Below are 26426 nucleotides of genomic sequence, written 5' to 3' on the forward strand. Positions count from 1 at the left end.
CTAGAATCAGGTTGATATTGGGAGGGTTTACTAGGAATGAAATATAAGTAATGTGACTGTACTGTAGATATATAGTTTTTTGTGAAGGATAATAGGAACAGAAAGTCACTGTTTGCCTCAGAATCTTTTTCTACTGAAGCCAATTTTCCTCGCTGGTATACGCAAGTAAAATAGGAAATGTGGTGAAACTAACCATAGAATTATGCCAAGCTAACTGTATGATAGATCAAAATAATAAGACTACATTACATTTTGTTTTATTCTGTGAAGTTTAGAAGTTCATTTTGCTGGGTATAGTTACTTTCTAACTTTACTCATCTGGGGACCATATTCCTAGTCAATCAAACAGAAGAAGTCATTTATATGCGTATGAAAACAAAACAAAAGAACTTTGTAAATTTTGTAAAACAGAGATTAGTCAGAAGGTATGACTTCACCAGTTTTGGTTGGCAAGATCTGGAGAAATAATAGCATTTCACTAGCTAGTAATAGACATTGTTGGATCTGAGAACTTAAAAAGAAAAAGCAGTGGGAAAGTCTTTTTTTAGGTATTAATATTTTGAAAGTCCCTTATTAGACTGTTTAATGGGGTCAAAGAATTACATGCTGAAATTTATAGAATATGTCATACTGAAATTTTCAACTCACCTTTAAGGTATTAGTTAATGTGTGAAATGTAATAATTGGTATGTTGCCCAGGATGTATATCTCAGTGGGAGTAGTACAGTTTTTTTTCTTTGGCAGGGAGACTACTTCAGGAATATGATTAGTGTAATGATCGTTTTGATGCCACTAGAAAAATACAAATGATAATAAATAAGGAGCGATTCAAATTAATGAAAGCATGCCATCAGCGAGTTATGTGTATAGGTAGTAAATTTCAGCATGACCTTAATTTCTGACCAGTGTCGTTTTCAGTATGTCTCAAATGAGCTTCTCTGTTCAGATAAGACTAAGAAAACACCTTAAATTACAAATTAGAAGCTGACTTACACTATGCAAATGAAACAAATACCTGCTTTGTGACAAAGGATTCATTTGTAGCTTATATTAGAGGCTCCAGTCTGTATTTCTTGGTAACTTGAATCTGGCCTCAGCAGACCACTTTCTGTTCCACTCCAGTTAATGGATGCAGCAATATCAATGTGAGCATTTTGACTATTGTATCTCCCAGTAGAGAGAAAAGCCTTTGCCTCCACTTGCAAGTATCTTCTACCTGCCAGGAAGGTCTTGGTGACTCACATGGCAGACAAAACAAGGATATTAAGATGGATTAAGCTAATTAATCTCACTCTGACAGTAGCCTCAAACAACTTTTTCATCAGCTCATTTCAATACAATACCTCAAACAGGCCATTTTTGTTGTGTTTGTACAATGTGTGTTCTTTTTTCTCAATGATTGACAGTAGATCAGAGCAATTTATATTTGGGCTTAATGATGCACTGTGACTAGGTACATGGGAGAAAGAGGAAATAAACTTAGTGATTTCAGTTATTAAGCCATAGTCAGTGTACAACTACAGTAAGTATCAGTGCAAAAGCCAACTTTCAATTGCATAACTGACTGGGTTACATTTTTATTTTATATTGTTTTGCATGGTAATACACTAAACCTATATATATATATGAATATTTATAACATGTATATTTATAAGGACTTTATTTTGCCTTTCTGTTTTTATAAATTATTAGTCAGGCTTTAAATATTTTGACTGTTTTCCTGATCCCCTTAAAATCAGATCATTGTTTACACATGGTGGTATACTCTCTAGTATTTTTAGCTAGCCAGGGAATTGAAAGAGTGGAAATGTTCACAAATAATTTATAAACTGTGAAGTCATCTTGGTTTTTTTCCCAATGATAATAGTAGACAATGTTATAAGGCACAATTTTGGATACTATTTTAGTTCAGGTTCCCAAAACCAACATGATTTAATTTTTAAGCAGATATATTAAGCTACTCTAGAGATACCAATGTTTTCTATTTAGAACATATAAGTCTTGAGATTGTATGGAGGAGTGACCGTGCATTTATGTGTAATACCTCAGATTAAGAGCTGACACTGGTTTTCTTTTCAATTATGGAGATATGATTAGATAAACAGAAATGAGCTTTCTCTTTATACTTAGTCTTTATAATTAAATAGTAGTCTACTAATCTTCAGTTAGTTCTATTTTGAAAGGGTCAGACATCAAGTTGGCCAGATAATGTGTTGTCCAGGTATTCTTCCATAAGAGTAAATCGTCATATTTTTATCTTGATATAATAAAGTATGTGTAATATAATAAATTTTACAAGATAGATAAATATTACAATTTTAGTAGTCAGTGATTGAAAATCACCTTTGTACTAGAAGCAGTCAGTACTAATGATGGTCTTCTAATGGATGCAGGCAATTGTTGATACAGTGGACAATCTTCTGAGACCTGAAGCTTTGGAATCATGGAAGCACATGAATTCTTCTGAACAAGCACATACTGCAACGATGTTGCTGGATACATTGGAAGAAGGAGCGTTTGTCCTGGCTGACAATCTCGTAGAACCAACTAGGGTGTCAATGCCCACAGAAAATATTGGTGAGTGAATCTATTGTCAAGTTTAATTTTTATTTAGAAGATAGATGTTTAAGAGAATTATGATTCCATTGTGAATCCTTTGAGTTATTTCCAAGTGCTAAGCTTTTCTTTTGTCAAATTATGTTTGTCCCTTAATAAGAAATATAACTGATCACATTCATAAAATTAATGCAAAAGCCAAAATCTATGTCTTATGAAAGTTGGTTTGATGTACTTTTTCCCAACTAAAAAATCATTAAAGGAAAGAAGGGTTTAGAGTACTTAAATGCCAGAATATGGATTGCTTAAGTAGTGATAATGCTTGCTGTGGAACTAGGGCAAATGCTTTTCCATTTATATGATATGTTCCGAATGAATTTAAATTACTTTCTGGAATGTGTTCTCCCAGTCAAATATTTTAGGTGCACAGATATGTGAGCCAAATGTTGATATTAAACACAACTGCTTTCAGGTGAAAATGTGGTCAGTGATATACATCCCCCATGCAGCAGAATACTCATGCTTTATAGATTGCAAAATAGCTGCAGATAGTTTTGGAGGATCCTGTAGAATTTAAATGCTGGAAGTGAGAGGCAAGAATTCACTTTTGATGATATTTGAGAAAAGTACCATAAGTTTAGTGAAATTATGCTAATGAATTAGTATAATTCTATACTGATTATACTATAATCTATAATGTATATATACTAAATATATAAGGATTATACTATAATCAGTATAGAATTGACTTGTCAGTCAGTATAGGCTTGACTGATTTAGAATTGTTATTCAGTGGGGTTGGGCTCAGATGAAGTTTATAGTATCCTTTAGTAAAGGAAATAAATTTCCAAAGCATAAATGTGAAAACAAACCAAAAGGGAACACAGACTACTCTGTCATTGAAAGAATGTATCGGAGCAGCAGATATTGAATGAAGTTCTGCTGTCTAGGATGCCCTATCTTATTGCCTTATTGTGCCTACTGAAACGTGGGACTTTATATTTAAAAATGCAGAAAAGCAAATTGTATGGGAAAAATAGAGATAAATCTAATTATGATACCTGGATTTAGATACAAAATTTTAAGTAACTGAGTTTTTAGAAAGAGGGTATTATTAAAATAATATTTTTATTACTTTCTGAGGTTTGAAGTGATAAATAACTTCATTTTAGGTCAAAATAATATGGCTTGCTTTGGGAGAGCAGTCACAGGAAAGTGATAATCTACCATTGCTAGTAGAAATAGAAAATAAAGGTTCTCTTTTCTGTCTAGAGCTGTTATTTCTGAGTTTAATTTATTTAGTAGTCTAATGAATTTCCTAAGATACACATTAAACAATTCTTCCCAGATGTTTTCAGGGATGTGCCTATAAGGTTAAAGGAGTGTAGACTTGATAATCTCAGAAGATAAATCATAAAAAGTATTTAAAGTGTTGTGTTGAGATCTCCATTTGTTTTTTAAATCTTTTGAAGAATATTTTAAAAGCAATGCCCCCCACTCCAAAAAAAAAAACCTAAAATTTACCACTTAAGCTCCTTCCAAGAGAGCAAGAAATTTTGATAGGCCAGGTTGACATTGTCTGTCTGCTCCCATCAGCTTCACATATGTAGAACATACATATTGTTATATGTCGGAGACATTTTTATCTTAGTTTGAGAATGGTCAGGAATATTTTTTTTCCTAATAGTTGTATTTTTCGGAATTCCATATGATTATCCTTTACACTGGTTTTAAATTATTTTTTAATTAAAGAAAGAACATTATGCATAGATTTCTCATAGTATGTATAGTACATGTTTTACTGACTTCTGAAAAATAATGCCCCAGGAGGGAATTTGGAGGGAAAATCAATTCAATTCAGTTGCAGTCGTGTCTGACTCTTTGTGACCTTATGAACTGCAGCACGCCAGGCCTCCCTGTCCATCACCAACTCCCAGAGTTCACTCAGACTCAAGTCCATCAAATCAGTGATGCCATCCAGCCATCTCATCCTCTGTCGTCCCCTTCTCCTCCTGCCACCAATCCCTCCCAGCATCAGAGTCTTTTCCAGTGAGTCAACTCTTCCCATGAGGTGGCCAGAGTACTGGAGTTTTAGGTTCAGCATCATTCCCTCCAAAGAAATCCCAGGGTTGATCTCCTTCAGAATGGACTGGTTGGATCTCCCTGCAGTCCAAAGGACTCTCAAGAGCCTTCTCCAACACCACATTTCAAAAGCATCAATTCTTACGCGCTCAGCTTTCTTCACAGTCCAACTCTCACATCCATACATGACCACTGGAAAAACCATAGCCTTGACTAGACAGACCTTTGTTGACAAAGTAATGTCTCTGCTTTTTAATATGCTATCTAGGTTGGTCATAACTTTCCTTCTAAGGAGTAAGCGTCTTTTAATTTCATGGCTGCAATCACCATCTGCAGTGATTTTGGAGCCCCTGAAACTGTTTCCTCATCTATTTCCCATGATGTGGTGGGACCAGATGACATGATCTTCGTTTTCTGAATGTTGAGCTTTAAGCCAACTTTTTTCACTCTCCTCTTTCACTTTCATCAAGAGGCTTTTTAGTTCCTCTTTACTTTCTGCCATAAGGGTGGTGTCATCAGCATATCTGAGGTGATTGAAATTTCTCCTGGCAATCTTGATTCCAGTTTGTGCTTCTACCAGCCCAGCGTTTCTCATGATATACTCTGATTGATAGAAGTTAAATAAGCAGGGTGACAATATACAGCCTTGACGTACTCCTTTTCCTATTTGGAATCAGTCTGTTGTTCCATGTCCAGTTCTAACTGTTGCTTCCCGACCTGCATACAGGTTTCTCAAGAGGCAAGTCAGGTGGTCTGGTATGCCCATATCTTTCAGAATTTTCGACAGTTTATTATGATCCACACAGTCAATGGCTTTGGCATAGTCAATAAAGCAGAAATAGATGTTTTGCTGGAACTCTCTTGATTTTTCAATGATCCAGCAGATGTTGGCAATTTGCTCTCTGGGTCCTCTGCCTTTTCTAAAACCAGCTTGAACATCAGGAAGTTCACAGTTCACGTATTGCTGAAGCCTGGCTTTCAGAATTTTGAGCATTACTTTACTAGTGTGTGAGATGAGTGCAATTGTGCGGTAGTTTGAGCATTCTTTGGCATTGCTTCTCTTTGGTATTGGAAAGAAACCTGACCTTTTCCAGTCCTGTGGTCACTACTGAGTTTTCCAAATTTGCTGACATATTGAGTGCAGCACTTTTAGCTCATCATCTTTTAGGATTTGAACTAGCTCAACTGGAATTCCATCACCTCCACTAGCTTTGTTGGTAGTGATGCTTCCTAAGGCCCACTTGATTTCACATTCCAGGATGTCTGGCTTTAGGTGAGTGTGTGTGATCACGCCATTGTGATTATTTGGGTTGTAAAGATCTTTTTTGTACAGTTATTCTTTGTATTCTTGCCACCTCTTCTGCTTCTGTTAGGTCCCTACCATTTCTGTCCTTTATTGAGCCCATCTTTGCATGAAATGTTCCCTTGGTATCTGATTTTCTTGACGAGATCTCTAATCCTTCCCATTCTATTGTTTTCCTCTATTTCTTTGCATTGATTGCTGAGGAAGGCTTTCTTATCTCTCCTTGCTATTCTTTGGAACTCTCCATTCAAATGGGTATATCTTTCCTTTTCTCCTTTGCTTTTCACTTGTCTTCTTTTCACAGCTATTTGTAAGGTGTCTTCAGACAGCCATTTTGCTTTTTTTGCATTTCTTTTTCTTGGGGACGGTCTTGATTCCTGTCTCCTGTACAGTGTCATGAACCTCTGTCCATAGTTCATCAGGCACTGTCTATCAGATCTAGTTCCTTAAATCTATTTCTCACTTCCGCTGTATAGTTATAAGGGATTTGATTTAGGTGAAATAGATGCATGTATGTGTATGGCTGAGTCCCTTCTCTGCTCACCCAAAACCATCACAACATTGGTAATCAGCTATACCTCAATACAAAAAAATAAGGTCCTGATCTTAATGTAATCATGTATTGATTACCCAAGAATTAATGCCATGAAGATCATTTTATATATTCCAATCTTTTATCTCACAATTTTGTGAAAAATATCATCCATAATTTAATGACACTCAAGATTCAACTTTTTCCTAGGAAGAGTTCTCTTTTCATATATGAGGACTAAAATATCCCATTATCCTTTTATGTCTTCATTCTATGTTCTTATCTAAAGTTAGAGTATGGCTACAGTATCTTTGTTTATTAAGACAATTTGATTTTCCTCCTTAGTGGTTTCTCCTTGAATCCCTATTTTCACTTGATTACATGATTTACCCTTATACAGGACCTCATATAATGGTAAAATTTTATGTTATAATTATATCTGAGTATAGCTTTTTAAAATCAGCTTTGAGGTATACTTTATATACAATAAAAGCAACTGTTTTAAAGTGTACTTTTTGATGAGTGTTGACAATGTACACCCGTTTAACCAACTGCTTGGTCAATATTTCACCTACCTCAAAAGGGTCTTTTATAATCTTTGATAGTTTTTTTTTCATATTCCCAGCCACAAGCAACCACTGATCTGTTTTATGTCACTATAATTTTGCTTTTTCTAGACCTTCAGTTAATGGAATCATAAACTATATGCTCTTTTTGATCTTGCTTCTTTTATACAGTATAATGTTATTGAGATTCATCTGTTTTGGTGCCAGCATCAGTAATTAAATCATTCTTATTGCTGAATTTCCATTTTAAGGAGACAACCATATTTTTGTATCTACTCACTTGGTTGGTCATACATTTAGTTTGTTCTCAATTTTTGCCTATTACTAGTCAAGTTCTTATTTTCCCAAATGGTTGTACTCTTTTATATTCCTAACAAAAATTAGAGTTTCAGTTGCTTCACATTCTCACTAGCATTTACAACTGTGTTTTCAAATGTCTTTTTCATTTTAGCCATTTTAATGGTTTGTAATGGAATCTCATTTTAGTTTTACTTTTCATTTGTATGGTTGCTAAGTTATATTTTATTGAAAACTATTCCAACTTTTCATGTGCGTTTTGGCTATTCATATATCTTTTTGTAAACTATCTGCTTATATATTTTGCCCATTTTAGTTATTTGTCTTATTATTGGATTATAGAAAGTGAAAATGAAATAAAGTGAAGTTATTCAGTCGTATGTGAGTCTTTGGGACCCCATGGACTATAGCCTACCAGGATCCTCCATCCATGAGATTTTCCAGGCAAGAGTACTGGAGTGGGTTGCCATTTCCTTCCCCAGGGGATTTCCCAACCCAGGGATCGAACCCAGTTCTCCAGCATTGTAGGCAGATGCTTTACTGTTAGGATTTTTATATATTTCTGATGTGAATCTTTTGTCAAATCTATGTATATTCTGAGTGATTTCCCTTAGTATGTGACGCTCTGTTCCATTTTCTTAATGATATCCTGAGAGAAGGAAAAGTTTTTAATTTTGATAAAAAGTCCTCATTACCCAGCTTCAACAACATCTAGCTAATCTGGTTTCACTTATTCCTCTCATCACTGTATTATTAAAGCAAACCCTAACATTACATTATTACCATAAATTATTTAATATGTATCTTAGACTTTAAGGGCTTCCCTGGTGGCTCAGAGGTTAAAGCATCTGCCTCCAATGCGTGAGACCTGGGTTCAATCCCTGGGTAGGGAAGATCCCCTGGAGAAGGAAATGGCAATCCACTCCAGTATTCTTGCCTGGACAATCCCATGTACGGAGAAGCTTAGTAGGTTACAGTCCACGGGGTTGCAAAGAGTCGGACACGACTGAGCGACTTCACCTTCACCTTAGACTTTAAGAAAAAAGAACACAAGCCATTGCCATACTTTAAATAATTAAAAAAAAATCAGTTCACATGATAAAAAGGAGACTTCAATTATTTAATTTTTGGAAATTTGTTAGTACCTAGTTTGTTTACTGAGAAGGCAATGGCACCCCACTCCAGTACTCTCACCTGGAAAATCCCATGGGCGGCAGAGCCTGGTAGGCTGCAGTCCATGTGGTCTCTAAGAGTCGGAAACGACTAAGTGACTTCCCTTTCACTTTTCACTTTCATGCATTGGATAAGGAAATGGCCACCCACTCCAGTGTTCTTGCCTGGAGAATCCCAGGGACAGGGGAGCCTGGTGGGCTGTCGTCTATGGGAGCGCACAGAATCAGACATGACTGAAGTGACTTAGCAGCAGCAGCAGCAGTTTGTTTAACCAGTACACAAATTCATCTACATCTGACTGATACATTGCTCGTACAGGAGAGAAAAAATTTTCCTTCTACCTTCTAGGTTCTTTGGCTCGTCTAATAACCTCCAATTTAAATTCCACTCTACCTGCCCCCCGCCCATTAATTTTCTTTTGCATCTTATGAAAAGAAACACATATTTGAGTGTCTTTCTTTATGATCTTAAGATTGATTAGGTGGTTTAGTTATTATCAGCCTACTCCAGCATTATAGAATTCCTTATAGTTTATTTTCCCAATGTGCTTAGCAGCCAACTTGATTGTATATATCAATTTAAGCTTAGTTATATTGTGGTAACAAAAACCCCAGAGTCACAGCAGCTCTAAACAATAAAGTTTATGACTCCTTAACTCCATGTCACCTGAGTCTCGACTTTGCCCTGCTCTGTACCATCTACTCCGGTTGTTTTTACCCTGGGACTCAAGCTAGTGGAACATGGTACAATGCTGGTTGGCTGCCAGAGGTCCTAGTTTTTCCTATACACTCTCTTATTTTTCTTCCCCTTTCCACTCACTGCAGCCACTACACAGAAATGAATTTGACAAACGTAAGGAGAGATAACTGTATTAAAATCCCATCAACAGCACTGGCTATGAGTGAGGCTCCAGGTGGTTCTCCTGTGGATCAAGTATATTCACTTTTGGGAAATATGTTGAACAAAGCATATATTGTTCGAAGTGTACAAGAGTATAGAGAAAATCATAAACATCTGTGTACCAGTCATCCACTGAGCCACATCATAGCATTTCACCATATTTATTTCAAGTTTGGAGGAAAGAAATAGGTATATATAATCTAGAAATCCTCTGGGCCCCTCCTTCCGGGTCAGATTAAGAAGGGGGTAGCCATCATTCTTACTTTACTTGTAAGCATTAGTAAGTTTTTATTTATTTACTTTTGCTCTACAGGTATGTGTGTTTAGCAACTACCTTTCATATTTTAGGGCTTCCCTGATAACTCCGTTGGTAAAGAATCCACCTGTAATGCAGGAGACCTTGGTTTAATTCCTGAATTGGAAGATTACCTGGAGAAGGGAAAGGCTACCCACTCCAGTATTCTGGCCTGGAGAATGCCAAGGGGTTGCAGAGTCAGACACAACTGAGTGACTTTCACTTCACTTTCATGTTTTAACATGAATGACTTCACACCATAAATATAACTGTACATTTTTCATATTTATGCCCATTGATATGTTCATCTCTTGTTCATTCATTTGTCCTAAGAATGCACAGCTATTTAACTATGCCTGTGATAGATATTTTAGTAGCTTATGCTTTATTGATGATATTAGAAAAACTGAGGGGAAGGTTTTTTTATGTCTCTTACTCATCCTTTATACCTTTCTAGACACATACGCACACACACACACACAGGCACACACACAAACCTGGAAATAGTTTTGGAGTGATAGATCATGCCCATGTTTAACTTTACTAAACACTGCCAAATTGCTTTCTATTGCTTTATCAATTTTACACTCTCACCAGTAATATCACCACTGTTCCCTATCACTCTCTTTGCCAAAGTTCTATTATTGATATAAATTTTGTCATTCTAATAGACCTGAATTGATCACATATTTTAATTTGCAGTTCCCTGATTACTTAATGCATTTATTGAGTATTTTAATTTTCTCTCTTGTGAATATGTTATCCACATTTTTTCCTGTTTATCTCTTTCTCTGTAGCTAATACATTCTGGAACATTCTGGAAGCTAATTCTTTGAAGATTACATAGTTTGCAAATATTTATTCTGTGTCTTCTCTTTTTACTTTGTATATTAATATTTTGTTTTACAGAATAATAAAATCAAATTATGAGTCTCTTCTTTTAAGATTAATACTTTTGAAATCTTACTTAAAAATACAGTGTGTTTTTTCTTTCGGTCCCTTGACCAAGAAATTTTTCTCTGCTTTGTAGTGATAAAGATTTTATACTTTATTTAGATATGAAAAAGCTTTGCCTTTTTGCATTTATGTTTTTAATCCAACCTGAAATTTATTTTATTTATGATATTAGTGAGGGAACTAATTTTAGTTTTTTTCCATATGGATAATCAGTTGTTTCAGCACTTCTAAAACATAATTCATTCCTTTACCCAATGGTTTGTCAAGATATCTCTGTCATATATCAAGTTTCTGTACATGTTGGGAGTGTCTGTTTTACATTGTTGCTTTTTTTTTTAGTAATATTAGTATCTGGTGAGTTCTTTCAACCCTGCTCCTTGAGGAATCGAATTCCTCTTAGCTGCTTTTTGGCATGTTTCTTCCATGTGCATTTTAAAATCAGCCTGTCAAGTTCCACATACTATAAAAATTTCTGTTGGAGTTTTTATTAGAATTATACTGAGTTTGTAGATAGACTTTGAAAGAAGTGTCACAGATTTATCTGTTGAGTTCTCCCAGATTGGAGAAGGATAGAATTCTCCATCTGTTGCTAGGTTTCCTAGGAAAGTTACATATTTCTCCCAGAAATGTCTTGGGACATCTAGGCTTATTTCTAGGAAATGTACACTATTTCTATTGTAAATAGTATTTTAAAAATGATATATAATTTGATTGTTTATTAGTATACAGTTGATTTTGCTGATTGCAGCTTGCTAAATTATGTTCCTTGTGATGGTATAGTCTTCCTCACATTACTATGTAGTTGACTATATTTTCTGTAAATGATTAACAAATTGCTTTTTCCTCCTAGTCTTTGTATGTTTTTGTTATTCTTGAATTACTGTCTTAGATAGGTCTTTTATACAGTGTTAAATAAAACTTAGTGATAGGGATCAACCTGACTTTAAAAAATATGCTTCTAGTTTTTCATCATTTTTTTCTATAGATTTGGATACTAACCCTTAACTGATAATTAAGCCTTTATCTGGGCAAGGAATTTTTGTTTTATCCTTCTTGTTTATAAAGATTTTTTATACTACATGAATGTTGAAATTTGTTGAATTCTTTCTCTTAATATTTTTCTTGTTTCTTAATTTGGCTAGAGACATTAATGTGTTTTCTAATGCGACTGAAGTGACTTAGCAGTAATGCATTAATTTATGTATGCCTTTTTCAGTTAAACTTAATTTGTTTAGGATATACTTAACATGTATATATCGGAGAAGGCAATGGCACCCTACTCCAGTACTCTTGCCGGGAAAATCCCATGGACAGAGGAGCCTGGTAGGCTGTAGTCCATGGGGTCACTAAGAGTTGGGCACAACCGAGCGACTTCACTTTGACTTTTCACTTTCATGCATTGGAGAAGGAAATGGCAACCCACTCCAGTGTTCTTGCCTGAAGAATCCCAGGGACAGAGGAGCCAGGTGGGCTGCCGTCTATGGGGTCGCACAGAGTTGGACATGACTGAAGCGACTTAGCAGCAGCAGCACCAACATGTATATATAATTAAATATTTTACATACTTTAAATAAGTGAGAATATTCTGTAATTTTTTACTGTTTTATGCATCAAGATTATATATATCTTACGAAATGAGTTGAAAAACATTTTTTTTAACACTTACTGGATCAATTTGTTAAAGATTCAGTATATATTTAACCATGAGTTCATTTTCTTAAGTGATCATAAACTGTTGAATTTTTGTTTTAGTCAGTTTTGTTTCTAGGAAATTTTCCCTTTGTCTATCTTTATTTGTAGTATAAAGTTGATTATTTCATCCCTACTAAGATTTATCATAATGATCCTGTTTTTGAAAATTCAAACAAATTATTTTTACTATCAACATTATTTTAAGCATTATTATATGTTAAATGAAATTAACTCTTTGTTCATATATATTTGGGATACTTCATGAAAGCTTAAAAGATTTCCTTCTACTCTGTCTTGTCTTGTTTTAAGAATAATTAATAATTGAGAACCCCTTTCAGTGTGAAGAAGAGGGAGGTATATTTTCGATGTATTTTTTTATCATTCATCTTGTCTCCTTCAAATCATTACCCACGCACATGGAAGTGATCACCTACATACCCACCTGCTTAATCTTTCTAAGCAAAGTATCTCAACTAGCTTCTACAGCAGGTAGAATTCTAAGAGTTATAGGTCTGTCATTATAAACTTATATTTCAGGTGCTTGACATGTGGCCTCATAGCTTATAAAAATCTCTGTAATGTTATGATTTCATATTTATAGTTGCATCTGTAAGTATTTTACAAAAGAAAGTTGAGAAAGATTAAAAAAAAATAGCATCCAAGAGTTACTCTATAATGGTATGAGTTTGTCTTCCTAAAAGGCAAAGAGTGAATTCATTACTCACATTCATACACACATTGACTCTGTGTGTATGTGCATGTGTATGCACATACAAGCATATATATATACGTGTTATCTAGATACAGAAGTAGCTATTCAAGGATATATGCCATCAGAGAGGGTAAAATTTAGAGAAAAGTATGTGGACTGTATTTATTGAATTATATGTTACTTTTAAAAATGCAAATATCTGAAATGAAAATTTTTCCATCCAGTTCCTCTCATTTCATCAGTAAATGGCACATGCTAATTATTAATATGAAATAGTTAAGTAGAAACTATTTTTTCATTCTTTTTTAATAAATGTTTGCTGATATAAAGTATTATAATCTTTATTGGAATTATAGTAGACAACATTTTTGTTGAGAATATTACTATATTATTTTTTAAACAGAATTGAGTAGTATTTTTTAAACAGAGTCTTGCTGATCATATAAATGTTCTTAATGTTTTTTTATTGGCTTGACTTCATTTCCTTTTTCCTAATGTTCCTACCTCACTAGAATTTTTGAACTTTGGATTATACTGCAATGGTTTGCAAAATTTTCTATAAAAATCCAAGTAGTACACATTTTAAGCTTTGCAGGCCATGTGGCCTAAGCTGCAAATACTTAACTGCCTTAGACAATATGTTAATAGATAATTGAGGCTGTGTCCCAGTAAAATATTTTTTACCCAAACAAGTGGCAGACCAAATTGCCCAACTTGAGTATGTAAAAATTGATCAGTACTAGTGAGAATTAATGGGAAGTTTGAACATAATGCCAGACATAGACGTTTTCTCATAAATAATGCTATGCTGGGCAACTACTTTTAGAAATTATCGAAAACTTATTACTGCAAAATTGACCTATGTAATCTTTATGTATTGAAATACATTATGTAGCAATACATAGAAATAGATACTTACATGCAGTAGAAGTATTCAAATTTTATACTTCATAGTGTGTTTTACTATTAACAAGTAATGGCCATTGAAAATTACTTTAACATAGAATCAAAAAATAATTTTGAAATATTTTTATTTAACATGATTTCAGTGAAACTTTGGTCAGTTCAGTTTAGTTCAGTTTAGTTGCACAGTTGTGTCTGACTCTTTGCAACATCATGAACTGCAGCACACCAGGCCTCTCTGTCCATCACTACCTCCCAGAGTTCACTCAGACTCATGTCCATCAAATTGATGATGCCATCCAACCATCTCATCCTTTGTCGTCCCCTTCTCCTCCTGGCCTCAGTCCTTCCCAGCATCAGAGTCTTTTCCAAAGAGTCTGCTCTTCGCATCAGGTGCCCAAAGTATTGGAGTTTCAGCCTCAACATCAGTCCTTCCAGTGAACACTCAGGACTGATCTCCTTTAGGATGGACTGGGTGGATCTCCTTGCAAACGAAGGGACTCTCAAGAGTCTTCTCCAACACCACAGTTCAAAAGCATCAATTCTTTGGTGCTCAGCTTTCTTTATAGTCCAACTCTCACATCCATACATGACCACTGGAAAAACCATAGCCTTGACTAGACGGGCCTTTGTTGACAAAGTAATGTCTCTGCTTTTTAATATGCTTTCTAGCTAACTTTCCTTCCAAGGAGTAAGCGTCTTTTAATTTTACTGCTGTAATCGAAATTTTGATAGTTGTGTGCTATAAATTAGACACTTCATATTCATAGGCCAAAAGACTAGAATTAGTTAACACAGGATATGTAACACTCTAATGAAAATTTTAAAACGATTGCACCAAAATTTTTAAAGTAGTAAAGTTTAAGACCTCTTAGAATAATTTAGTTATTTGTTCATAATTTTGTTGTAATTGAACACTAAAGTTTTTAGAATAGTAAGCAAGGAGAATAATGGTTTCTGTGCAGTTTGCCTTTTTGTCGGTGAATATAAAGAATGCCCTTTTCTTCCCCTCCTTTATCTTTTACCTCATCCAGTTCTGGAAGTTGCAGTACTCAGTACAGAAGGACAGGTCCAAGACTTTAAATTTCCTCTTGGCATCAAAGGAGCAGGCAGCTCAATCCAACTCTCTGCAAATACTGTTAAACAGAACAGCAGGAATGGTAAGATGAAGCAAAGGTTTTTAAAAATTGATAGGTTTTTTTGTTCAGTTAAACCTGTTAATTCTAAAGTGCTGAGTATTTGACTCTTAACATAACAAATACGGCTTAACATTTAAAAGCAGATTTAAAATAACATCTACTCTTTCCCAGTAAACTTAATCTGAATAAAGATTTCATAAGGATTTTATTTTGTTATTACTGTGTCTTATCTTATTCATAAGCATATTTTCTTTAAAGACATATGACTGTTTTTACCTTCCTAGGTCTTGCAAAGTTGGTGTTCATCATTTACCGGAGTCTGGGACAGTTCCTTAGTACCGAAAACGCAACCATAAAACTGGGTGCTGACTTTATTGGTCGAAATAGCACCATTGCAGTGAATTCTCACGTCATTTCAGTTTCAATCAATAAAGAATCCAGCCGAGTATACTTGACAGATCCTGTGCTTTTTACCCTACCACACATTGATGTAAGTTATGTATGCTAATGAAGTAGTGGAAGGTTATAAAACCAGTGAGGAAGGAAAGCAAAACTGACATGCTGTGGATTGAAACAAGGGGAATGGAGAAGTGGCAGAGAGGAAAGAAAAGACTGTCTATTTGAATTTCAAATGTTGGACAGGTCAGAGACACAAGTTTATTTAAGTCTGCGAACATAAAATTAAATGAGCCTGGTTCAGTGATTATTAGAATTTAAGTGTATTCTTAATGAAAGCTAATTCAGTAATCAACAGGAAAATGTAAATGCCTGTAATTTGTTTTAGAATGAAAATTAACTCTTACCTTACCAGCATGATAACAGAGTTCTAGGACTCTGCCTTTTTCGTGTGGCAGATCTTTTTGGTTTGTTTTACTGATCATATTAACAGAATCATTATCAAGCATTGTGTTTTTAACAATATAGAATTGAAGAGATGTGATTCCTCTGCTATCCCTTAGAATGCAAGTTAGTAGTTAAATAATTGCACTGTGTTGGAAGATTGTCTGCAGAATTTGGCTGTAGTTATAGTAGAGTGAATAAGTGGGCATAGATAGCCATGTAAATCTCCAGAATTGGCAAAGAACAATACATTTGTGTGGCTATTTTCTTCTCATATTTTCTGTAGTTTGCTTAACTCTCTTTAGTACCTTGACATACTAACTATAGGATTTGAGTCATCTCTGTTGTGTCCCTTAGAACAAAAAGGGGCCGAAAACAGGATGGATTTTTTAACACTTGGCCCTTATAGAATTTATCAGAGCAATTTTTGTCAGAAAAGAAAAAATGATTCTGATTACCATCAGTATATAAAATCAGAAGATGGAAATTGTGATTGTGTAAAATGGGTCTTTGGTAATTTAGAGTATACTTTAGAGTGTTTCGGACTATAAAGCCCCTTTTAGGTTAGGTATCTGCCTTGTATAACATAGTCTACAATTTTGCTGATGAAAAACTTTATAGTCCGAAACATACAAAGTTTAATCTAAATTACCTTTTACACATATTAAACAATTGCTATTGCCATCTTAGAGTATAAAATCCTAATTTTATCTTGTCATTTTATTTCCCAGCCTGACAATTATTTCAATGCAAACTGCTCCTTCTGGAACTACTCAGAGAGAACTATGATGGGATATTGGTCTACCCAGGGCTGCAAGCTGGTTGACACTAATAAAACTCGTACGACGTGTGCATGCAGCCACCTAACCAATTTTGCAATTCTCATGGCCCACAGGGAAATTGCAGTAAGTATTTGCACTTCTAATTAGTAGCAGAGGAAAACCTCAGAGATTCAAAACAGCTTGTGTAATTGTCCCTTCTTTGGGTGCTTATCGTAACTAAAAAGCAAACAAAGTAATGTGGATTTCTAATTGTTTCTACACCGTCCATATATTTTAGGCAGTTTCGACACTGTATTGTTACTTCTCAAAATCATGTACTGAATAGACTTGTTCTAAGTTTTTCTCCTGAGGTCAGGTGTTAAGCAGAGGCATCAGGGATTTAAAAAGCTAACAGCAACAATAGATTATATAAAAGAGACAGAGGGTTCTAAATAGTAACATGCCCTCCCCATCTTAAATGTTTGAATCTCATTTCAAAACTTTTCTATAAGTTGCCAAGCACTTTGCACACTCTGTAAGACTGCAGATTTCAAAAGATCAGAAAGATTTCTGGGGTATTTTAGAATTCATTTCTTCTTCTGATTAAGAGAACAATAGCCAGAAGATAAAAATATTTTAAGAACTACAGCATGAAAACTCTCAGATCTACTATGTACTTAACTCTTGGTATATAAAATCTCAAGGAGAAAATTAAAATTTAAAATTTGAGTTGTTAGTCTGGAAATTCAGTAAAATGCCAATTATTTTTAAATAAGTAGTCTTTATTATAAAATGTTTTCTGTGTTTATTTAAGTAATAATTTCGGTCATTTTCTAAGTAGAATCTTCTACTTTCATAGATCATTCTTTGAATATAAAAATCAATAAGATAATATTGAACTATTACATGATGGAAAAAAATTTGTTTTAGCATTGAGCCCCATTTGAACACATATGAATATTCAGAGTTTAGATTTAAAAGATGAACTCTCACATGTGTAACTTTTATATTTATTTAATGTAACATAGGAATACTAAAGTCCCTCATATTTATTTTTTTTATTTTCAGTACAAAGATGGAGTTCACGAATTACTCCTTACAGTCATCACCTGGGTGGGAATTGTCATTTCCCTTGTTTGTCTGGCTATCTGCATCTTCACTTTCTGCTTTTTCCGTGGTCTACAGAGTGACCGTAATACCATTCACAAGAACCTTTGTATCAACCTTTTTATTGCTGAATTTATTTTCCTAATAGGCATTGATAAGACAAAATACACGGTAAGTACCCCTTCCATTTGTTGACCTTGGATCTCTGAAAATTATTATTATAACAAGTTATCCGCATATGCTGCTATTAATATTTGACCTTATAACTTAATATAGTTGACATGGTAATACTAAAGGATAATTTGTAATAAAAGACAACCCAATCATTAAGAAATATTGTGGGTTAATTCATTTCTTATATTAAGGTACAGTTGCATTTTTCTGGGTTCTAATAAAACATGTAATTTGAGTAGAAGAATGCTGGGGACACCAAAATGAAAAGATAATGTTAAATTTTCATTTTGTTTAGTCATTCTGACCAGTGATTATTTCCTCATAATCTGAGCAATTTATTCTTTATCATGAGGTCTCAGTGTAAGAAAGATAACTTAGTTAATGCTTTACACTATAGAATGAATTTGAGAATGCTCCACATATGACAGGAAAATGATGTTAACTAATTAGAGCTAGTATATTTACCATTAAAGCAAAATTTTTAAAATTCTGTAATAGAAAAAAATAGAACTTATGTTTTTGGAAACAGTTTTTCTAAAGATTTTTAAAACATATTATCTACAAATAGAATATTCAGATTTTAAAATATGTAATTCTAGAAGAGAAATTAATGTTTTCTTATTTGCGTTTAGTTTTACTAAAAATATAAATGTCTTATAGTGATGATATTTTTAGCACACCTAGCATTACACTTCATAAGCATTGAGTCATATTTAGCAGTATTTTCACTTATTAAAAGTTCTTTAAAAAGCAATCATTTAATAATGTATCTTAAAGACACTATCAGTGAAAACTGTACAGTTTTGGAGTGGGCTATTTATATTCACATGTTCCCTTTTGGTTTTTTGCTTCTTTACAGATTGCATGCCCAATATTTGCAGGACTATTACACTTTTTCTTTTTGGCTGCTTTTGCTTGGATGTGTCTAGAAGGTGTACAGCTCTATCTAATGTTAGTTGAAGTCTTTGAAAGTGAATATTCAAGAAAGAAATACTACTATGTTGCTGGTTACTTGTTTCCTGCCACAGTGGTTGGAGTTTCAGCTGCTATTGACTATAAGAGCTATGGAACAGAAAAAGCGTAAGTAATTGCAAGTGACCTGAGTGTTTTTCAAGTGAATAATTTTTTTAAAGCCTGTTAGCTGTCAGTGAGGGTCCCTGACAGACTAAAATAGCATCTGAAAGCTTTATTGGTAAGAGAATGGGCATGCCGTGCACAAATTACAATCAAGTCTTTTGTAATTTTCTAGGTTCAGAGGATTTGTACTCTGGTGAGGCAGATTCTAAATTATGGACTTTCTTTTTAACACAAAAGATTGACCTGAAACAAATTGAAAAAGTAAATAACTTTTTAGCCTTAGAAAGATATTAAGCAAAAAATTCTTGTGAACTTAAAGCATCTGACAGGTTTAACTACTCAGTTTTTAAGCTAATGCTTCATTAGCTCTCTTTGTGCAGCCGACCCTCTAGCTAACTCTCGTTTTGAATTGTGACAGTACCACATTCCATCCCATATGTTTTACTTTGATAATATTTTATCAGGCAGTTTGAAAGGATTAAAATAAGTGACTGTCATTCATTTATAAAAAAAATACAGATATTTATGGAAAGTGACAGAAGGTAGACATAGCCATGTTTCTAAGGATTTTGTTTGCTAGAGGCATGAATTTGCCTTCCAATTCTGTTTATTTTTTCCTTTGATAAAATTAGTTATATAAAGATTCTTTGGACTAAAAAAAGCTTTTTGACTACACAGATGATGAAAGACAAAAGAAATTCGTTGGGGATTCAATGTTATATGAAGAATGAACTACTAAGTAAAATCTGTCTTAATAAGTTTATGCATCATTTACTCTAATGATGTATGAATTCTGTGCTTGGATTTTTTTTCCCCTAGTATTCATCCATTCCCAATTGAGGGGTTATATTTGTGATATACTGTTTTACAACACACATTACATCTGAACACTTATTATTATTTTTTTTATCCTTTGTGTGCCATAGGGTGAAACATTTTAACTCAGATGTAGATCCGAAAGGCAAATTTTGAAGATAAGAACTTTAGAACAATGAGACAATTTGGAATGCTGAGTTTCAAGTTTTTCTTAGTAAAATTAGAGGTTTTAACATTTCAGGATTGGGGTGGGAGTTATTGTTTTCCCAACACAATTACGTATGTCTTTATCAAATTTAAAACCTGAAATGAAGAACAGTAGTTTGAGGTAAATAATTACTACTCTTTAAGTCAGAGCCAACTCAATTATTAAAATTGTTCTTGTCCATGATAAATTAATTTTCAAGGGCAACTCTAAAGATAGTTTTGCTTATTAGATATTTAAAATTCTGTCTTACTTGTGATTTGAGGATCCACTTAATGTTCTTTTCTTTTCATAATAGTTGCTGGCTTCATGTTGATAACTATTTTATATGGAGTTTCATTGGACCTGTTACCTTCATTATTCTGGTAAGCAGACTCTGCTTTGCTTTCCTTTTTATTCTTGCCTTTTTAGCTGTACAATGGAAGTAGGGATAATTTGTTTTACTGTTTATTTGTCTATACATGCAAAGATTTTATCAACATGTCTAGCTTACAAAATAAAATAATGTAGTATGTTTTACCTATGATACAGTTATTGAGAGTTTATATATGTGCTAATTAGTACTATTTCTGAAAACCCTTTTTCTTTTAAGAAGTACTTTTATCCTCATTTGTAATTTAGTTTGCAGAAATGTGATGTCATAATCTAATATATGTATATATGTAAGTGTATATATAAAAGCCATGTTAAGATTGTATGATTTGAAAGTAGTTTGAGAATTAGAAAGGGATAATATGTGTAGCATATTCTGTTTTTGACTAGTGGAGTTTTTACTAAGAGGTTTAGTTTAGGTAGTTATGTCTTTAGAATCTATAGTATTAGCTCTGCACCAAGCCTGTATAGCATTTATGCATTAAATAAGTGTTTTATAGAAGGAAAAGAAAATTAGGTTAATGTTTATTATCATAATTTCTACATAGTAATTTAGTACTTTTAAATAAATTCCACACCCAGATTATTTTTAAGGGACGAAACATTTTTTTTAAGCTTAGAGTAATAAAATAATATTAAATAAATTTTAAATTCATTAGAAATAAAATTATTTTTCTGAGACTTAAAATACCAAATGCACATATTAGTTTCTAAGAAATTTTGTTTTAAAATAAACTTAATACAACTTAAGTAGAAGACATTAAGGTTTCTTTACTTAAATTATCACTAATAAAATATTTGAAATATAGTTGAAATTTTTATAAAAGCTAAAATATTTGGATTTCAGCATTTAAAAGCTGTTCACTCAGTTTTAACATCATGCTGTTACAAATAATGATTTCTGACTATTGTAAGATTGTAAATGAAGCATAATCAACTTTATATATCACCTATGTCTTTTTATTTCTATGAAGATTGTTTTTTTCTATAAAAAAAGTGACACAGTAAGCTTATTAAGATATTTCCTATGGTTAGTAGTATTATAATTATAGTTACTAGTATTTTAATAAAATTAAGAAAAAATTTTAGTAGTTCAAGGACACTTAAAACTCTCTCAAGTGTATATACTTTTGTCATTAAAATGAATTATTTTATATAGTTACTTATAAAAGTAAAATGAAAATTTGAGATGAATGCCTGTAGGAAGCACACCAGTAAAACACTCCCAAGTGTTCCTTGGGAAGTTGATTTCTCATCAGAGTTATTCAATCGAGATGATTGCCCCAGTGTTTGTTCTTGGTTTGCTTAACACAGCCTTGAGCCTATCTTGATTTAAATGACAAACAGCTGAGTTGAAAAGGTATGGTTCTCAAAGACACAAGCTTCTTTTTTCCCTGAACTACTGGCCAAGCATTGATACCTTGAAAATTGTAAAGACCATTATAGGGATATTTGATCTATATGTCTGTCTTACTGCAGTTTTTTCTTTCTTTTTCTTTTTTTTTAATATCAGAAGATAAATACTGACTTTAGAATGTTAAAAAACCTTTCACTTAGCAAAAGGATGTTCATTTATCCTCAGCTTCCAGCAAGAAAAGAAGTAAAGGATGTTTTATTATGTTGCCCATGTATAGTGAGAGCCTACTATTATTTTATAGCCTTGTCCTTATTATCTTCTACCAAATCATTTATATTGAGATGTGAAGGGCTTTGGGGAACAGTGTTTTCAACTTAAAAAACAAAACAAAACAGCAGGTTGCAATCACAGTACAGATCCTTGGAGTAATTCTCCTTCAATTGCTTTGCCCTCTAATCGTCCCAACATAGAAAGACAAAGAATTGTATTGAAGTGTAAAACATTATCTCAAATGTAACCTAAAGTGAGATTACATGATTTTTCAGCACATGTTTGTTTAGTATTAATGTATTTATATATATATATATATATCCTTATGGTGATATAGGTCATTAGAAAATCAGTTCAGACACAGTTTAGCAAATTACACAAAATAAATTATATTGTATATTACCCTTTTAAGGAGTAACAAAAATTACCTATTGATATTCCTAGAAAGCATAGTTTTGTATTTCCAGCTTTCTGAATTGAAATCATGTAACTTTAGTAGTATTAAATAAGTGTACATTTTTAATCATTTTCAATGAAGGAAAAAAAAAAACATGTTATAGGAGATAAAATTCCCTACTTCTGTATTTCTATAGGATGTCTTGCCTACAGGCACTAGAGTTATTATATCTATGAGAAAAGTGCTTGTAAGTAATGAGCAGTGGGAAACCATTAGTATGCCTGAAATAGTTTAATGAAAGCTTGGATCATGACACGTCAGGAGCTGTTCTTATCATTTGGACAGCTCCATCTGCATCATTAATAATTAATTCAGTTCAGTAAGAGTTCAGCTCACACACTCATTTAGAAGTCTTCCTCTGAGAACACCTCTCTGGCTGCTAGTCCCAGGGAGAAATAGGTTTCTGCTTGGCTAACAGCAAAGATCTGGAGATACAAGTGCAGTTTTAGAGTTGCATTTGCTAGGTAGCAAAAGCTCTAGGGAGGACAAAAAGGGTCAGAACATGTGCAGTTCAGTTAGGTTACTTCAGAGTGGTGTTTCTGTTCTTCTGTCTTATCATATCCATGTCAGCACTGCAAGCTGTGGAATGAATTTTAAGCTGCTAAGCTCAGACGGATATGATTCAGTTGAGCAGGTGGATGGCTATAAAACAAACCGTGCACTTCTGTAATCTATGGTACCTTTTTCTTTTTTTAAACTTCTTTGTATTTTCATGATCATTAATGTGAGTGAGAATTAGCTAGGCCGTATCAAGTAGTGATGCATTTTATCAGCAAATTACACTGGCAGAGTGTTTCAGCAGTAATTTATGAAATATTTTGGGGGGATAGGGAGGAGAGTATTATTTATTATTAGAAGAGAAAATGCCCTGTTTAGTGATTTAACACTTTTTAGCTGAAATTCTTTTCAATTTGCTTTCACTCTTTCACATAGAATTCTATTAAGAGATACCTATCTATTTACCTGTGTACACGCACATAGAGGGAACAGAATTAAAATCTGATTAATTCCTGGATGAGTTGCTTCATCTCCAAACTTAATCTTCATTATGGACATTTAAGCTACTGAATTAACATAAAACATGTAACACAACTCTTTTACTTTGTACTTACTAGAGGCTTCTACATGAATGATTAGCGACATATATACCAGCTATAGACAAATCTTTATGTACATAGCTGTAACTCCATCTTTTTCGTTTCTCACTGATGCATAACACCTTTCAACTTATCCCAAAATACTGTGTTTAAATTTAGTAGCATTTATGTTGGAAAGGAAAAGAACATGAGGTCAAAAAATGATTTCATTGGACTTGAAGGGTTAAGAATAGTGGTTGGATGGTGAAGACAATTCTTCTCATCCTTTTTGCCTGCGTTCCAGTGGAGAAATCCTCACTGATGGTTGTGATTTCATTTGTTAAATGCATACGAAAGGCAGGAAAATAAATCAGAAAGAAAAAAGCGAGGAGAAAGAAATCACTTACTCTAAACAGAAAAATTAAAGGCACAAAGGTATATGGCTGGAAAGAGCATTTATGTCATAGGGAAAATGCTAAGACAAAAACACTCGGTATGTCATTTGAAACTAAGGTTATCGGTCTTCAAGTGACTATTTTAAACAATAGATTTTGTCAAAGATGTTTCTTTTTGCCGCTCTGTTTCTTATTTTGATTCGCGTAGTTATATTTTAAAAGAACAAGAGTAGAAAAGAAAAAAAATCTATTGGAATGTCTTATTATACAAAATTATGACTTATTTGAATGCATTGCCTCTTGAGAAAGATCATAGGAACAATTTTTATCAATGACACTAAAAATTAGCATTTGCAGTTAGACACTGGAGAAAATACGAGAACTTTAAACCAAAATTTAAAAAATTTGTTTATACTTCAGTAAATATTTTTTTTAATTTCAGAAAATATTTCAATCATGTATTTTGGTGATAATGTATTAAAATGTTCAATTCTTAGACAGGAGACATATTTTTTCAGAAATAATATATATTAGTGATTTTTAATGTGTTGAAAAATATTTCACACTTAGCATTTTTACTTTTATGATTTACAATAAGTCTTGCATGTCTTTTTTCATAATTTGTCTTAAAATAATGATATATCCTATTAAAGATACCATTGTCTCATTAATTGTGTATAATCATAATTCAAAGACTAAATTAGTGTCAGATTTAACTTAATTTCTTAGCAATCTGACTGCTAGTGCCTTGGCTAAATTTTTATTTTCAGTTTCTGTAAATTGGAGAATTCATAGGCACTTGTGAAAGAATCTGATACAAGAATTCTACTGTGGTTTTATGATTATTTTTCTAGGATTTTAGATTTTCTTTTTTAAATAGACTCACTTTAAAAACACCTTTTGGAAGCAATTTTAAATAAGTTAGAAACAACAGCTTTTTTCCCCACTAGGATTTTATTGGTTTGTGTAATATTTATGTGTGTGTGCATATAACTAGCACAATCAGGTTTAAGAAAACAAAACTAACTATTCAATGTACAGTTTGGCTAGTAGGAATAGTGTGTGGGCATTTTAGCCATTTGCTGATTATGGATTGTTGTGTTTTGCAAAGGGAATGGAGAATTGGTTATTAAGGCAAGTCCATCAAGTGGGAATCATTTGAAGAGCACACCTTATGTCATTCATACAGGATTTTATGTATTTCATTTATCATCTCTTATTGATTTATAAATTAGATTACTCTATAGAGAAGTGGAACCTTTTTAAAAAATTTACAAAACTCTTTGTATAGGTTATCTTTGTTTTGCTAGAGATTCCTAATTTTCTCAACCAGAATAAACTGGTTTATTTTATTGACAAGATTGGGCCATGGAGCTAGAAGATAGTATATTGAATCTCAGCATTGGCACTATATTAATAGCAGCTAAGTAGTCTTTGGTGATATATTCAACATCACAAATTTGTAAAATAATTAATTCAATGGGTCTCCCACGTGGCACTAGTGGTAAAGAACCCAGCTGCCAGTGCAGGAGACCTAAGAGATGCAGGTTCAATCTTTGGGTCAGGAAGATCCCCTGGAGGAGGGCATGGCAATCCACTCCAATATTCTTGTTTGGAGAATCCCATAGACCGAGGAGCCTGGTGGGCTACAGTCCATAGGGTCTCACAGAGGTGGACACAACTGAAACAACTTAGCATTCACACACTTCTGAAATAGGATTATAGGTTTTTGGTGCTGTTTCTTTTTCCCTGTAATTTTCTATATTGTCTGAACTTTATGTCTTGTGCATGTTTGCAGCTAGGAAGAAACACTGAACATTAAGAAACCCTCAGCAGGGTAAGGGGAAAAGAAGGAGAGATGTTTTTTAAGGATTAAAGGAAATATGTTGTGCTCGCTTCGGCAGCACATATACTAAAGGAAATATGTTTTCTGTGGCATTTCCAAATTGTTTAGTTCTATCTTAACAAGAAAAAAATGTCTTTGTTTTATACTTAAGCTCTATTTTTACATAGGTACACTTCATTTTTATTTCAATTTTATTAGTAAATGAGGTAGTTCTTAAATAAATGATTTTTTTGCCTTTTTTTTTTTCATTGAAAAATATGTTTGGATGGATTCACCCCCACAATATCACATTTTCTACTCATTTTCTTTTTATGGCATAATACTTGATACATCCATATTTTTTCACATTCACATTCTTTTCTTTCCTTGTATTAGTAGTTTTGACATGACAGTGGATAATATCTTTTCTTTCCTTAAATGTACTACTGTTTTATTTCTGAGGGGATAATTAATATGCTTAGAAAATAATTAGCTCCAAACTGTTGCCCTTTGTGCTTTGGAAAATTATTTAAGAAAAAGTGTTAGAGTGGAGGGGCAACCCTGAGTCTGGACGTTTGTAATAAATA

The 26426-nt window shown here is 33.4% G+C and overlaps 1 protein-coding gene across 5 annotated transcripts in view; it reads left to right on the forward strand.

The window, feature by feature from the left end:
- The window catches only part of ADGRL2 (adhesion G protein-coupled receptor L2), a 312045-nt gene that overhangs the window by 271022 nt on the left and 14597 nt on the right, over window positions 1-26426 (forward strand). For all 5 annotated transcript variants that reach the window (XM_013962705.2, XM_005678182.3, XM_018045668.1 and 2 more), the window contains exons 10-16: window positions 2394-2577; window positions 15003-15128; window positions 15392-15597; window positions 16679-16852; window positions 17777-17986; window positions 18849-19069; window positions 20386-20452. In XM_013962705.2, the coding sequence (XP_013818159.1) occupies window positions 2394-2577; window positions 15003-15128; window positions 15392-15597; window positions 16679-16852; window positions 17777-17986; window positions 18849-19069; window positions 20386-20452 (1188 nt within the window). The remainder of the gene's footprint in view (window positions 1-2393; window positions 2578-15002; window positions 15129-15391; window positions 15598-16678; window positions 16853-17776; window positions 17987-18848; window positions 19070-20385; window positions 20453-26426) is intronic.

Source organism: Capra hircus, chromosome 3 (genome assembly GCF_001704415.2).
Source record: "Capra hircus breed San Clemente chromosome 3, ASM170441v1, whole genome shotgun sequence".
Taxonomy (NCBI): domain Eukaryota; kingdom Metazoa; phylum Chordata; class Mammalia; order Artiodactyla; family Bovidae; genus Capra; species Capra hircus.